We start from the raw sequence: 16,655 nt of genomic DNA, 5'->3' as shown, positions 1-16,655 counted from the left end.
ACAGTTCCAGACAGTTACTTGGGGTTGAACTGAGCCCTTCCCAAACACTGCCCTTTACCTAAGTCTCTTCCCTGTTTGTATTGTGTTTGGAAGTTAATACTGAATTTAGCAGTACTTGCTCTCAGCTACATGGGGTGCTGAGGGAGGAGGACATGAGGCAAAAGGCCAGCCTATGCTAAACAGTGAGTTCAGAGGCAGGCGAGGCAACTTAGTGAAACACTGTCTAAATGCAAAACATTAAAAGGGCTACGCTGTACCACAGCTGATGATAGCTTGCTTGCTTAGCTCACAAAAAGCCCTGAGTTTATACCCAGCACAAAAAAAATCAATTAAATCAAAGTAATATTTAGTAGAAATGTTCCCTATTACAAAGTACTTACTTATAATAGAAAATGTAGTAACTGAAGAAAACTGTGAAATGAAAATTATTGGAAGGTTTAAAATGTATATTTGAGAGATATAGTCATAAACATAGATGAATGTACATATATATATATACATATACATAGATAAATATTCAGGTATATGTATACATATATTATATACAAATATATGCATTTAATTAAGTTTTTATACTGACTTATCAAGTCATTGTGTATTAAATTACATATTAACAGCATTTTATAAATGAGAAACAGTTAATAAACACTACTTTGATGACTCTTAACAATCAACATGGAAGAAAATACAGAAACATGGCACAGATAACATTTGTATGGAGAATGGAGAAGAGCCTATGAATAGCTTTTAATTTCTTTGCATGAGCTATTGGTATGTGTACCATAGTTCTTGTAATTTAATTTTAGATACGTAAATATATAGCATAAAATTCTACTGGCTCATTAGATCTCTGTCTGTAAAATTTTTAATTGCTGTGTGGTATTTAATTATTCATCTACACTGGACTGTTCTCTTGTTGGGTGGTTATGTTGCTTGGGTTGTTATGAACAATACTGTAAAGACAAGCATACTGACACATGCTTGCAGTCCAAAGCAGAGGCAGCAGGATTCTGAGTTCCAAGGTAGAGTGAATTACATGGCAATATCATGTAACAAAAAAACATTAAAAATAAAAGGTGGCAGGTGGGGATGAGAGGAAGTTGGGAGAGGGAGATAGAGGGACAGAGAGGTAGAGAAGTATCAGTCAGGAACGTGCTTGTGGAACAAGCATGAGGACACGAGTTCAGTCCCCAGCACTCACATGAAAAACAAAACAAAACAAACAAACAAAACAACAACAACAACAAAAAAGCTGGGCAGAATGGTTTGCTTTTATGGTCCCCTTGTTGAGTCACTAAGTAAGCCCCAGGTACTACTGAGAGAGGCTTTGTACAACAAAGATGGACAGCTCAGGAGGTTGATGTCTCGTCTCCACTAGCACCTGCACACTCACATACAAGTATGAACACACATTTGCATGTGCACACAACATAGTAATGATAATGATATTTATGATGAAGAGGTAGTGAACTTCCTTGTGTGCATGCCATACACAGGTCTTTGATATTTAATGCATCAATTACTAGGGCAAGAGCAATCATTTCAATGACTAGATAAATTAGTATCTAGAAATATTGTAACAAGCTTTCTTTGCCTTCAGTACTGTGTTGGCCTGTTATCTAGAACTATTCACAAAATCATATGCAAACTTAAAACAATATGGATATATTTTAATTCAAGTAAATATCTTGGTGGGGGAAATTTTTCCTCCCACATTTCCATTATTTATCAATTTTCTGTTCAAGTTTATTTTCAATTATATTTAAACTACAAATTCAGTTTGTATGTATTGATTCATTAGTGTTCTTTCTGTAATAATCATCTTGAGGGCCTAAGCTTGTTAGAGAGGCCTTAGGTCTGGACCAATTTTTGTTTGCCTTTTGATTTTTAAAGGTATAGGTTTTGGTTGTTGATGTTTAAATCTGTAACTGAATGAGCAGTGTAAGTTTACCTGATTGGATTGATACCATGGCTAATTCTAACAAAGTCATTGTGTAACCTAATGCATCCTTCTTTTTTAAAAATATTTATTTTATTTTGTATCTGGTTTTTTGTTGTTTTTGTTTTTGCCTGCATGTATGTCTGTGTGCAATGCCCACAAAGGCCAGAAGAGGGCATTGGATTCCCTAGATGACAGTACAGTGAACCATGTGGGTGCTAGGAACTGAACCTGGGTCCTCTGGAACAGCAGCCAGTGTTCTTAACCACTGAATTATCTCATTACATCCGTGTATTTTTCTTAATATCTCTCCCATGTCCTCACATTCATAAAAGTGTTAAACATGTCCTAAGGCAAGTCAATGGCAAAACAAAATGAGAAATAGGAAAAAGAAGAGGAAGAAGAAGGAAGGAAGGGAGGGAGGGAGGAAGGAAGGAAGAAAACCAAAGACTTTAGAATCTGCCCCTATTTCAATACAAGACACTAGTTGGTACTCTTTAGGAATTTCCCTTGTTTCTGGTCTTCAAGACAGGGTCCCATGTAGCCCAGGCTGGCTGCAAACTCATTGTGCATCCATGGAAGGTAAGCTTGCAAATCTGATCCTTCAGCCTCCACTCTTTCAGGCTGGTGTTACAGCTGTGTGCCACCATGTCCAGCTCAATTCCAGCCACTTGTGACTGCCTAAAGTTGACATTTTCTAGCTGATCTTTTGTCTTCCAGCTACACAGGTATCATTAAAAGTTTCTTCAGAGCCTCTTGGCTCTGGACAAAATAGGTATCCCTTTCATTCCTAGCAAGTGTCTCCTGAAAAGCTGGTCTCACAGAACCCTCCCCCTCCCCTGCCCCCAGGCACGGTAACTATGTGAAAATGCATGAAATACTGTGTTCATAATAGGGTCCCCTCTGTCAGCAAAAGGTTTGAACTAGTGGGTTAGAGTTAATCCAATCTAAATGTGTTGCATATGTAAAGAAAATATCAGGGCTATGAAATTATAATCCTTAAGAATGATAATACAAAGCAGATATTAGAGATCACAAATGAGGTCACCTTTTAGTAGGTGGGTCCCTCAGAATTTAGTTCTGAACTTCTAGGTAGCAAGAGCAAAAGGTCAGCATGATGGGATATCAGATATGTTATCCACTATGTCCTAAGGCAAGCAAACATCATTTCCTCAGAAGTAGAGGACCAGAATCCCAGGTAGGTTAATGTGTAGCCTAGAGATCCAAACATTGGACAATCTACCTGCTTAGTTTCCCTTTTAAGTACCAGAAAGTGAAAGCCCTATTTCTGCGCTTCTGGCTCTTACTCATTATCTGTTATTTATCAGGTACTATATTTGAAAGATACCTTAGTGTTGTTAGATACCAAGCATGAAACTTTCAAATCTAGTTAACTTTATTGTTTTCCTTGACTGGTCTCACTTTTAGATGCTTTTCCTAGTAATGAATTTTATTTTATATGTCTCAGGAATTGTCCATCATGAAGGATGTCCCACAGTACTTCATACTTAACTTGAATCCCGTGTCCTGTACTTCCACTTGCTGTTAATATGCCTTACACCCTTACACTACCACACACAGGGCCTCTGCTACCTCCTTATTCTTACAGACATATTATATATTAATTGATTTATATTATTACAGTGTGTGTGTGTGTGCGTGTGTAGCTTTGTGATATGAATGACACACACACACACACAACCAGAAAATCATAGAGCAAAACATATAGGATAATAAATGATGATATATACTTTATTAAATATAGTAGTCTATTATCTATCTACCTATCATTGTCAATCATCTCTCTCATTTATTACCTATCTGTCAATCCATACATCCATGCAACAATTTAAATAGAATATGATGAGAGTCATATGGCAGATAGAATACCCCTCTCTGACCTAGGTGACATGCTGGTTCTGGAACTTGACCAGTCACATCAGCACTTCCTAATCCCCTCTTTCTCCTCACTCCCCATGGGTGATCTCTGGACTGTCTGTCCTGTCTTTGTAGCTTTGGCCATGGTCTCTGTGGGAAGTTCATTTTCAGGCTTCTCTAATAGCCACTGCATGCCAGGTGTGCACAAAACACACACACACACACACACACACACACACACACACACACACACACACCACAACCAAGGCCAAATTTTTATTTCTGTTTATTTCTGTACTCAGATATACAGATATACCACTTAAACCTTTTAAACCATTTTTTTAACTATTACGCTGACCAATTAGAGCAGGCACTGGCCTGTGGTAACCCTATGTTGGTCCCATGCTGTGGTTGCTGGATATCAATGACCTAGTTGCTAAATTATAAAGATTATTAAGGTCAGTGGAGGGACAGGTCTGAGAATGGCCAGATAATAGGGAGGGCCTCAGAGGTGAGTCTGTTTACCAGATGGTAAGGAAGTATTGAAGGTTTTTTTTTTTGTTTTTGTTTTTTCTACCTCAGGCTTGATGCAGTAACACAGCTCTTTACTCTTTCTGTCCCCAAATATCTGTCCTCACTGCTAAAGATAGAGATTCACACTGAAAATTGTCCTCCCTCTCTTGCCCACTGTCAGCTAGCTGGGCTAGCCCCCCTGCCTGGTCCTAGGGCTTCTCTGGGTTTCTCTACTAGACTCTCAACTCTAGGCTGAGCGGCCTCATAGACTAGGGAGTTGGCTCCCACTACTCTATGAACTTGATAGCTACCCAGGTGAGTGGAAATCATTCTTATTTATCTGGGGACTGGGCAGACTGAGATCTAGGAAGATATAGTCTAGCCCTTAAGATAAGGCAGTTGGTCTGGGTAGTAGGTTTTGGGCATGTGGTAGGTTTTGGGTGTTTGTGCTAGGCCTTTGGCATGCCCATGGCCTTTCCACTCGGCTCTGTCAGTGTAGGTTTGGATGTTTGGACAAATGCATTGCAGGGACAGGTGAAGTTGTGAGTAGAGGTGTTGCTTCCCTGCTTGTATTTGAGAATTCTGGTACAGGATGAAGGAAATGGCAGTCCTTGCATAGGTCTGTGGCCAGCTGTCCTCACTATGCACAAGCCTTTCTGTGCCAGTCACAAGTGTTACTCCTGTAGACTGGCAGCTTAGGGAAGAGAGACTTAACCCCTAGCAGAGCCTGAAAACTGACTAGAAGACACCAGGAGCTTATGGAAGGGAAATGATCTCTGGTGACTTTTGTTCTGTTGAGTATCTGCTGGCAAAAGGGCAGGGGCCAGTTTCAATGGAAAGGATGAGGAGACTGAGTTTGCATCTGCCCAGTAACTGAAGAGACCAGGAAGGTGCTGCCATACCCACAGCCCCATGTCAGCCTGCAGCAGCTGGTCTAGCCCAGGCAGCACAGAGCTGCCTCTTTAGCATCACTGTTTCTATAGGCTAATGAGGGCAGTGTGTGAGCCACAGGCAATGATGGTAGGATATTAACTGTGACAGGAAGCTTGATCATAATTATCTTAACGAGGATAGGGTTAATTACAGTGGAAACTTTAAAGTTCCCTCTGTTTGACTCCACTAGAGCCAAATGCATTGTGATGTTTTGTCATTTTGATGCGACTTTAGAAAGGGACTATTACTCTTCCTAGGACAACCACGAACTCCTGAGAGAGCCCAGTGGACAAGGTGACCAAGATGGCACCTATGGGTGTGGTCATGCCAGCTTTCTCACTGGAGCAGAGGGAAGGAAGCAACCTGAAACCTGATCTGGAGATGCTGATGAGATTGGCAGAACAAGCCACCTGCCTGGAGTGGTCACACCTGGGTCACAGCCTGCCCTGAGTGGGACGCCTCCATCCTTACTCTGCTGGTTTCTCCCTGTAGTCTAGGAAAACTGTGACTCCCTCCAGCTTCTAGCTCACACCTCTCAGGCACTGCAGCTACTTCCAGGGAATGACCCTGGAGTGAAAGTCAACTCTCCATCAGGCTCTTACTTTGGGGGTGCATTTCGAAGTTTACACATTGCTTAGACTGTATTAGCATCTTCCCTGTAAACTACTAGTGCCATCACAGGAAAAGGAAGTGCTGTGCCTGGACTTCAACAATCTTTTTTCTTTTCAACCTTGTCATTTTATGCAACCGTGATTTATCTACCTGCAAGAATTTGCTATGGGGATAATGAAAGCAGAGACTATTGCAAGAAACTCCTTCCTGATCATTTCTTTTGGAAAATATCAATAACAGTCACTAGAAAACATTTCAGAGTAAAAAGTGAAGCCCTTTTCCCTTGCATGTTTGCTGGCTTCCTATGTGCCGCTGGAACCCCTCTCCTTCTTGGAGTCTCCCGACTCCCATCTCTCAGCTCTATACTAATTTGAACACATCCCCAAGCGCTGACACCAACGTTGAAGACAGCACTCTCCTATATAGCACAGCTCTCCTTTTCCTGAGCATTAACAACATTAAAGTGGGGAAATGAATCTGGAAACCAGACAAGAGAAAGGGGATTTGGTGGGACGGGCCACTCAGGTCTCCCTCCCTTAGGGAGCTGTGATGCACAGCCTGTATTGTGGGGAGAAAGAACAGCCTTGGTGGGGTCAGTGCCCTTGTGGTGTGCTGGCATTGTCCCTCTTCGTGCTGTGTCATTTTGTTTAATGCTTCCTCAGAAGCAGTCTGGGAAGGGAGTTTCGGTCTGCTTGTCAGTTGCTAGTCCTTTGCTGATTCTCAAGATAAAAATGCAATATTTGCATAACATAACTCAGAACAGTGTGTATCCCAGTGTTGCCTTTGACTACAGCCCATCTTATGCTGGTGCACAAAGAACTTACTAGCTGCCCAGAAGGCTTCCTGGGCGTGGGGAGGGGGCAGCTCCACTCCCCTGGTGGCAAACAGGGACCTGGCCCTTAGCACTTGTGGTTGATGGGCATGGAGAAAGGGACTGATAACCTGTTTTGGTAGAGAATTGGATTTTAAAATCAGCATCTGATCCTCATAAGCCCAGCAACTAGGCCTGGTAAAACATGTCCATAACCCTAATGCTGGGGTGATCAAAGCAAGGGGATCAGAAGTTCAAGGTCATCCTTGGCTGCATAATGAGTTTGAGGCCAGCCCAGAATGTATGAGAGTCAAATGCAAACAAACAAAAAGGCAAGAACTTTAGAGAGCCTGAAGATTCCCTTCACATCCGCTATGATTCCTCCACTCTCTCAGCCTCTACCTCCACAACTCAGGTCACAGTTTCTGGGATAAACCGCAGATGGCCAGAGGAGGCAGCCCTGAAAAGGAATATAGTCACTGTTTGCGGTGGAGGGGAGCTTGAGGCATTTGTGCACAAATGTCCCCTAGTCTTCCTGAAATCCTCTGAGCCAGGAGACATACAGAGCCAGGCTTTCAGTATGCCCCAGTTCAGGCTGCAAGGAGTTGGAGGAGCCTGGACCAAGCCCCACAGCCTACTCCTAACCCCCCACCAAGGAAGGGTTTTTTTTCTTTTTCTTTCTTCCTCCCACCCCCTCTGTCTCCCAGAAGCCTATGAAATAGGATGACTCCAAAATAAAAGTGCACACCAGTTTCAGGGGCCTGTGTTTTGTGTTGGCCCAGACAGCAGGTGCTGAAGCTAGAGTGGGACCCCATGAAGGTCCCTTAGACACAGGACGTGCCGATGGGAGAAAGCTCTGGGCCCAGTGGAACCCAAATATTTAATGAGCATGCTTTTACACATCTCAAGGGTAGGAACCCTACCCCCACCCCTTGTTTTGTTGGCCCTCTAAGCCCGCCAGGGAAACTCCGAGGCTAAATGTCCCTGCCTGCAGTGCACCCAGGACACAAACAAGACAGGGTCTTAGCATTGGTTCAGTCAGTAAAGGGATGGATGGCACGCTGGCACCATCCTGATCTGCTGTCTTTCTGGACTAGCCAGGGATTGAATGTGTGTCTTCCCCTCATGGACTCCGTGGCTCAGCCAGCTCCAGCCTGTGCAAACTCAGCATGTCTGGTGGGCCTGGCAGGTGAACAAGCTGGGAGTATGTGCAAGCCCTGGGACCTTCGGCTGGCTCACTTTAATTAACATTTGTGTGTGCCTGGGCAAGCATTTGTGCACAACTGCCTCATGCTCCCCTCCACCCCAAACACTCACAAGAGTCCCTTAGGTGAAGTGCTAATTTCAGACTACATGGATAAACAGGACCGTCTTTTCCTTTCTGTAGGAGTATTTTTTTTTCTTTGAACCTGATACTTAATCCTTTTTTGTTGCCTCAAAATCTACATTGCTTTACTCTATGCTTAAAGAAAAAAAAGTCTACATTCCATAAATTAGAACTTGAGACCAGGGGCTTTGAAGCAGAAATTCTCCCAGCCCCCTGTCCCCACACAAAACTGAGTAAAGAGAAATAATGAAAGAAGAAAAAGCTTTCTTTTGGCCTGGAGTGATTATGTAATTCCTCCCTGTCGGGCAGCCATGGGGATGCTAGGCAGGAGCAAATTAAGTGATTAGTAAAGAAAAAAAGAAAATAGAGGGAGAAGAAAAAAAAGCTCATGGGTGTGAGGAAGTGAGTGGAGAGAAAAACCCTTCCTGGCCATTTCCTTTATGACTGTACAGAAGAGAACCACTAAGAAATGATACTTGAAGTTATATTTATTATTGTAAGAGGGGTATGAGATTTCTAGGCAGGAATGATGGATGACAGCTTAAATTTGTGTCCAGGGAATGAAGGTGAACTGTGACAGAGTTATTTATCTTGGGAATGGAGGTTAGGGTCAGCCCAGGCTGGGTGCCTGAAGGCACAAGACATTGACAAATTTATCCTGCAGGCCGTATCTGAAGCCCTTTGTTTTGGATCCCGGCTTCTCAATAAGTGACCCTCATCCTTCATGTTGGCAATTCGTGAAGGATGCCGTGAGTGCCAGCGGGGGCTCCCTTCTCCCCCTCCGCCCCCACCCTGGCTCCCTGCTACTAATTCTTGTCATTCACTCTGCTGACAGGCACCAAGCCCAAACTATTCCCAGTTCTGAAAGGGAAGGTTAAAATATTTATTTCGGCTCATAATGGCCTCTCTGATTTACTGCAGGATCGTTTTCCCCCTTGCCTTTGTCATTGCAGGTCACTGGAAGGACTGAGCGCATTCAGGAGCCTGGAGGAACTCATCTTAGACAACAATCTACTCGGTGATGACCTCGTGTTGCCACGGTTACCCCACTTGCACACCTTAACCCTCAACAAGAACGAAATATCCTTTTTGGTACCCAGTATGCCAGGTCCTTGCAGCACCCCACTTGCCGCCCAACTCCACGGGGGTCCCATTCTTCCAACCCCATACCCTTCTCCGCAAAAAATACCTGCAAAATGTCAAATGAGTTTTATGTGTCAGCTAAATTAAAGTATGTGAAATACAGTCGGTGGGCAGACAAAGCGTTCTGTCTTCTGGCACTCAAGACACTTCAGAATAATTTATTATAGGTCATTCATAAATGAAATGCACCGTTATATCTTCCTGTTGCTCCATTTTAGTGTAGAGATCTAAGTTATGGCTGCAAGGAAATCTTTTTAATAGACAAAAATAGAGAAAGAAAATAATGTCACAGGCGCCTGGGAGGAAAAGCTGCTTCTGTTTGCCTGGGCTTGTGTGGGAGGGCGACCTCTGGTGGCAGGCCGTGGGTAATGCCTCTAAGTTGACTTAGTTCTTGTAGGATTCAGGAAAGGTTTGGATGCAGGTTTGGGGAGTAGTTCTAGAGATTAAGAAGGGAGAAAGAGCTGAGGTGGAAAGAGAGGTGTGAAGGTCAGGCTTTTCACTCCCCGTGGATACAGCCTTGGGGATGATGACCGGCCCATGAGAGTCATGGTAAGTTGGGCCTCCTTTGAGTAGGTGAATATGCCCATCCTGGCCTGAAAATTAGGAACTAACAGCCCTTGATTCTCTAACAGCATAGGGTACATGGCCCCTCCAATGCTAGTGCTCTGGATTACCAGGTACTAGGATATCAGCTCCATCAGGCATTTCAGATCCTTCCTGTGCACAATTCTGCCTGGCAGAATTCACATTCCACAGATGTTTGTGGGATAAAGAACATACTTATTTTCATGAGTTTCTCACTGAACACCCATGGAAGCCATGCACTGTGCTGGGGACTCAAAACACCCTACTTTGCATTCTTACCATGTCCTATTTGGAGGGTTCTCCATTTATCTCGTCTTAGAAACTGAGGTTATATATAAGCTCTGAGTCAAACAACGAACAAGATGGAGACTTGGTTTCAAGCTCAAACACAGTTGCATCCAGAGGGTTTGTTTGTTCGTTTGGTTGGTTGGTTGCCGGTTTGAATCTACTGCAGAACTTTGAACTTGGAACCTGATTTCCTGGCATATTGATGAAAATCACTTGTTCCCACTCACACAAGTTAGAAGCAGAAACAAATCATTATCCCTCCTGGTTATAAAGTAAAAACAGATTCATATGTTAAGTTCAGCATCCATGCTTATGTCAGCATTTAGGATGCTTTGCAAAATTATTTATTAGCCCCCATTGGTGCTTCAAGCTGTAAGTTTATACTTTCTTTATTCTATAAAATATTGCCTCAGACAGCTCTTGGTGCCATGACAGAATACTGTTGACTGGGAAGCCATAAACAAGTATTTGTTACTCATAGTCTGGAGGCAGAGCATCTGAGAGCAGGATCCAGCAGGAGAGGGGTTTTGATGATGAGTCCTCTGCCTGTTCTTACATTGGGAGCAGAGTTGGGGGAGAGGGAGTTGGAGAGAAAAAATTCTTGTTTGTTCTTATCAATGGATTAAGTCACCCTATTGTGGGCTCTAGCTTTAGGACTTAAGGATTTCTCAAAGGATTTGGAGTCAGAACACTTGAATTTTGAGAGTGGGGCATAAACATTTAGTGTTTCTCAAATGTGCTCCAGTGGCCATTATCAGTGGACACTTCAGGGGAAGTAGAGGAAGGAAGTTCACAGTTTGTGTCATAATGAAATTTAGTAGGGTTTTCCTCATGCATGCATTGGTCAACTGAGCTTCCAATTGCAGTGATCTGTGTATTCTACATCTCCCTTGGCAGCCTGGGTGATGAGCTGGACTACATGCACAACTAGATCCAGGAGAGAAGGATCATTAGACTGAACTCTAGATGATACCGTCCCTCCCTTGGGCCTCAGCCCATGTCACCATAGGATACTACAGTTCACAGACTTAGTTTCATATGTCCTCTTGGTCATTTTTAGCTGTGTGACCTGGTATAACTCATCTTCTGAGAGCCTGTTCCTCATTTTTAAAGACATAAGTTGGATCAGATGATGGTTTTATTCTCAACACTGCTGAGAATGGTAGGCCTCTTGGGATCTAGAGTACTGTCTTTTGTTAAGTCATTTGCCTATCCCATGCCTTAACTACCTTGAGCTTTAGTGGTAATGCTAAGACAGTAAGGGGAATAACCTGGGAAGACACTGTGTTGCTGAAAATCCAGTTACATAACTGCTTTTATGTTATGCTCCATATATAGTCATCCGGCTCAGGTTGCTGCATCCTGCTAATGTTCCTATGTGATTTCTTTCTTCTTTTCCACCCCATCTACTAGCACTATGGCAAAAATCAGCTTCCCCATCCTTTTGTCCTGGAGGTTGCAGTCTTCAAGGTCGGCAAAAAGCACACAACATGGTATGCTCTCCTCTTAGCCTAATACTTTGACCTGCCTCTTCAGATTCAAACTCCCTGCTTGTGCAAATGCCTCAGTCTACACAAGGGTACTGCTGGTGATGTCCCATGAGATGCCCCAGACATAGGCTTTGCCAGCTAGCTCATGTAGCATAATGATCAACAAATGAACAACAAATCTTCTCTGCACTCCAATTCTATGTGAATCAGGGCTCAGCTGGGTGGTTCTTCTGATGGTCTTATTTTGTGTCACTCAGGCAGCCATGATTTTTTTTAAACCAGTGCTAGATAAGCTAAAATAGCCTCACTCTTACATGTACAATTAGTGCTGGCTGTTGGCTCAACTGCCTGCCTCTAATGGACCATATGCACTATAAGACTTGAAAGGGTTATTCTAGTGCTCAGGCCCTGGTGTTCAAGTGCTTGTCAAGTCCTACTTGTATTGTGAAAGCAAGCTGCATATGAAATGCAGAGCATATGTGGGAGACGACACAGGCATGCATGTGAAGAACAGCTCGTTTCTATAGCTATCTACCATACCAGCCTTGGCATCTATTTTCCATGAGATCTTATTTCATTTTCGTAATAAAGCAGCCTACTGGCTCTCTCAACTCCTCTTGTTATACAGCCCAGGCCTACCTGCCCAGGGATGGTATCACTCCCTACATCAATTAGCAGTTGATGGAGTCAGTTTCTGCACAGAGATGCCATTGTGGCTGGTGTGGCTAGGTTTGTGTCAAGTTGACAAAAGCTACCATAACATCATCCTAGACTCTCATCTGACTAAAGCCATCATCTACAAGGGCAGAATGTATTTCTTAGACTTTTATACTTTATTATAATTCTAATCTCATTCTATGAGTTGATAATCACTGGCAAATAAATCTCCTTTGTTGGCATTGGTTTTGTTTATTTGTTTTGTTGTTGTTTTAGAAAACTCAGAGATTGCAAGTGTTTGGGAGACACATAGAATGCCACAGGAATGGCTTCTTTTAGACCCCACTTATGCTGACTCTGAGACCCCCATCCCCAACCCCCAAATTCTGAAACCCAAAGAGAAGCAACTATTTTGCAAGAAGAGGGAGGAGTCAGCTGCCAGCAGGAGCAAGGCCCTGCTCCCAGCTGGGGCTTCAGGAATTCTGTTCACAGAAAAGATTCCAGGGTCCAGACTCTGTAGCATCTGGAAAATGTCTTGTCAATTCACCAATGAATGCACCCATCCCCATCTCTGTTCACCCTTCTAGCCCCTCTCCCCACACTGGTTTCTTCCTATCACCTCTTGTTCAATTAGGGTTCAGTCCTCAGCTTCAGAGTCCTGCCCTGGGGTATTTAAGAGCCTGGCTGTCTCAACTCATCTCTTCCTCCCTTGTTCTTTTGATATGTATTCCTATCACACCTTTCCCTTGATTCACTTAGTGTGGCTAGCTAATTAACCAAAGGCCATGGCTAGAACATGCACCCTCACCCCTGCCAGTCTTCTCGATCTCTCTCTCCCACCAATTGAGCACACACTATCTGGATTGTCCACCAGTAGCAAAGAGGTCTTCTGTGTTGATCTCAGTCATGTGATCTCCTAATACTCAACCCCAAGAAGGGGACTGGATGAAAATTTTGGACTGTATAGATGATTAACCTTTGTACAATTAAATTACCCCCTTCTACCTTTCCTTTTAAGAAGAAGCTGGCTTTATTGGAAATTATTATTCATTTTCTTTCTCACTGTTTGTGTTAGCATATGTGCTAAAGGCGTGACCTGTTTAAATTGTAGTGCAAATGGGAAGAAAGGACAAGGCTGGGCTATGGCAAGGAGACCATTATATTGCATCCCAAAGCTGGACCTCTTGTTCAGAAAATTTTATGTACGAATGTGTGTCTATATGTGTGCACATGCAAGTGCAAGTGTCAATGCAGGGCAGCAAAGAGCCTCAGGTCACCTGGAGGGGAATTATGAGTGGTTGTGAGCTGCCAGAAGTGTGTGCTGGCAACTGTACTCCCATCTCTTACAAGAGTAACAAGCCATTTCTCTGGTCCCTGGATCTCACTTTTAACAGCAGTTTCTCATCATCTTGAATAAGTATGTTTTCTTTCTCAGGGCCCTTGGAGTCTTATATAAAACATCCTTTAGAGTATTTTTGAGTAGCATAAGCAGGGTGATCTATGGGAAGTCACTCTGTTAACACCCACAGACTTTTGTTGCTTCCTGGTACATTTAACTAAAATTTCTTGGTACATTAAGAAAAAACCACAGTGCTTTGAAAACATAAGCCTAAACTGAAATATCCGAGACAGATAGCACAGCTGGATGACGATGTATGATCTTCCTCCCCTCCAAACATATTAAACTCTTCATTCCTCAGTCTTTTAATTTCCCCCTTTGTGCTAGAAATTGAGTCATTTTTCTTTCTAGGAATACTGAGACTTGAATGAAGTCTCTGTCATTTACTGGCTGTGTGACTCTTAATCTGGTTTTTCTTAAGGTTTTTTTTTTGACATGATAATATTTCAGATACATGTATGTATACAGGTGTGCAAGTATGTACTTAGCCTTCAAAAGTCTGACATTAGGATTCACTATGTTTAAATTTCCCCAGTGGTTATAAAATCTTTTCCTTGATCTGGAGATGACCCCAAAGATGGGAATGTTCTACTCTCAACTGGGAAACTACCCTGGCTTGTGTGCAGTGGGACCTTGACCTCCTCCCTTTCCATCTTTACCAAACTTGTAAGAAAGACACCACTTTGGTCTTGAACTCTCCAGATAGAATCATTCTTGGCAAGCCTCACCATGACAGCTAGGATCCACAATGGCAACTTTCTGTAGACACCAGAAAAAAAAATCCTGAATGCTCAGACCTCTGGAGAAGGCTTGGCGAGGGAAACCAAGTTATGTTCCGAGAGGCCAGCTGGGGAGAGTTGACACAGTGCCAGGGAGCTTGAAGAGAAGGTGCCCTCCCAAGCATCTCCCAGTTCATCTCCACTGCCATGGTCTTGGTTAGTTGGAGACACCAGAGTTTCTTTCACTCATTGTCTTGGTTTAATTTTCCAAGAAACTTAACAGGTTCCATCTCAGCTCACAATTGGGCAGGACAGAGCTGTGTTTGTTCTGGTTGACCCAGGAGATGAAGAGCCAATTAAAACTCTCTCACCTATTCTGCCCTCTGGTGGTGGAATGGACAGAGATGAAGAGCTGAGGAGTTGTGGATTGTGGCTGCCTACCTAGCTTATCCTGGTTTGTCATTTGTCTCTGGGAAAGTTTAGAATGCAGGAGTTTCCATCACACCAAATAACCCATATGAGAAGGCCTCCTGGAGATGCACTGGGTTCATTGGCATGGATAGCTGAAGCATCCTGGAGCATGAAGATGCTTTGCCCAAAGTGTCCATGACCAGGATATTCAAAGGAGTCTACCTTTCCAGGTCTTCTGGTCAAGGGAAGACCCAGTTTTTTTGGAGTGTGATGCTTGGATAGCTAAAAGGAGCCCTCTCAAGATGACAAAAGTTATGTAACTAAGGGCATAAAATTATGCATGAAAAGGCTGTTAATGGACCAGAGGTGTGGCTCTGGGTCAGAGCACCTGTCTGGCATGACAAGGCCCTGAGTTGCATCCCTAATGATGTAAAAGTAAGAGAATAAGGAGAACGAATATGAGAATGAAAACAAGAATATTCAATCCAAATAAAAATATATCAAAGCAAAATTTTAAAAATTAAGTTGACAAGTACCAAAAATGCTAAAGTAACTGGAAAGGACAGAAATCTTTTTATATTAGGTATACCCATTTCAAAACCTTATTTCTTACAAATTCCCTTACAGCTTCTTAGCATAATGACAATTGAGATGTTTTCTATAGAGAGTATCGAATGGCAAATCTTTTAGCATGATTGACTGAAAATTGATTTTTGTTTTTAGGAGTTGAGCCATATGTGTGCTATGATTTAGATGGGTGTTTTATATTGTAAACGTTCAAGCATGTCCCCAAAGTTGTGATCCACAAAGTAATGCTTCTAGAAGGTGGTAGAACCTCAGACACTGTGAGCTAAAATAACTCCTTTCTGTCTTTAAGTTGTTCTGTCAGGTGTTCTATCATGGTGATGTGGAACTGACTCCCATAGGCTGGCCTGTCACTTATGGCTCCTTCTTCTTGCTAAGCCTTTTGTTTTCTCAGAACATAATCTTTAACTTTTGCCACATTACTGATTTGGAGAATCTCCTTGATCACCTGGCAAAAGTGACACCTGCCCTGGAGTACCTAAGCCTGCTGGGAAACGTAGCATGTCCCAATGAGCTGGTCAGCTTGGAGAAGGATGAGGATGACTATAAGAGATACAGGTGAGTGTTCACATGATGGCAGAAAGGAAAGGGGGACTCCTGTCGTGAAATGCTATGGGCTACAGCATAAATGTTGGTAGATACCCACAGGCTTCCTTCCCTTGATTGTGTTACACTGTTGTCTTTTAGAAACAGTCATTTTCTTTCTTTGTTGGATTCCCAAGAGCCAAGAAAGGTATGGGCTGGTTGAGATCAAGGGCTGAGAAATGTTTTTCATCATGAGCTAGCTCATACAGATTTTAGGTTTTACAAGCTCTTGGGATACAGCTCTAGAAAGGTTGGGCAAAGAGTACAATGTTTTGAGAAGGACTTGTCCTACTAGGCTTCATTTAAAAATCTGGTGACCTACAAAGAAATATGGTAGGAATAATCATTGTTTATCAGGGCAAAACTATAAGAAACACCAAAAGTTATTATAAATCTGTAAAGGGAAAAAAGCCCAACACAGAGACATAAATAAGATCAAGCAGGGATTGAGCTGTATTTATACAAAGAAGAGTTTTGTGACTTTAGTTCATTCCAACGTTTCATGATTAATTTTGTAGAGCAATGAGGCTGTTTTTATATTGACTCAGAACAAATGAGAACCCTGCTTGAAAAAAATATTCATGGCTGTCTTTTTCCATTAGGAAAAACTTTCTACTGTGGAGTGGTATTATGGATTTGACTTCTGATAGAAGAAATACAGTTGCTATCCAGCCAGAACATTTTGCTAATTCTTCACTTTGAGTTGTTTAATTGCTTAGAAGTTAGGTGATTTCTGGGGTACTTTTTTTTTTTTAATTTTGAATCATGAAATTGTCTGAT

General features: G+C 42.6%; 1 protein-coding gene across 2 annotated transcripts in view; it reads left to right on the top strand.

Annotated features, from left to right (window-relative positions):
- The window catches only part of Lrmda (leucine rich melanocyte differentiation associated), a 1,031,836-nt gene that overhangs the window by 585,644 nt on the left and 429,537 nt on the right, over window positions 1-16,655 (top strand). The window contains exons 1-3 of one of the 2 annotated variants that reach the window (XM_051174747.1): window positions 8,446-8,762; window positions 8,967-9,098; window positions 15,714-15,848. In XM_051174747.1, the coding sequence (XP_051030704.1) occupies window positions 8,758-8,762; window positions 8,967-9,098; window positions 15,714-15,848 (272 nt within the window). In that variant the 5' untranslated portion in view covers window positions 8,446-8,757. Of the gene's footprint in view, window positions 1-8,445; window positions 8,763-8,966; window positions 9,099-15,713; window positions 15,849-16,655 lie in introns of those variants that run through there. The other variant, XM_051174746.1, reaches the window with a different exon arrangement.

Source organism: Phodopus roborovskii, unplaced genomic scaffold (assembly GCF_943737965.1).
Source record: "Phodopus roborovskii unplaced genomic scaffold, PHOROB, whole genome shotgun sequence".
Classification (NCBI taxonomy): Eukaryota; Metazoa; Chordata; class Mammalia; order Rodentia; family Cricetidae; genus Phodopus; species Phodopus roborovskii.
This window is presented reverse-complemented; position numbering and strand designations above follow the sequence as displayed.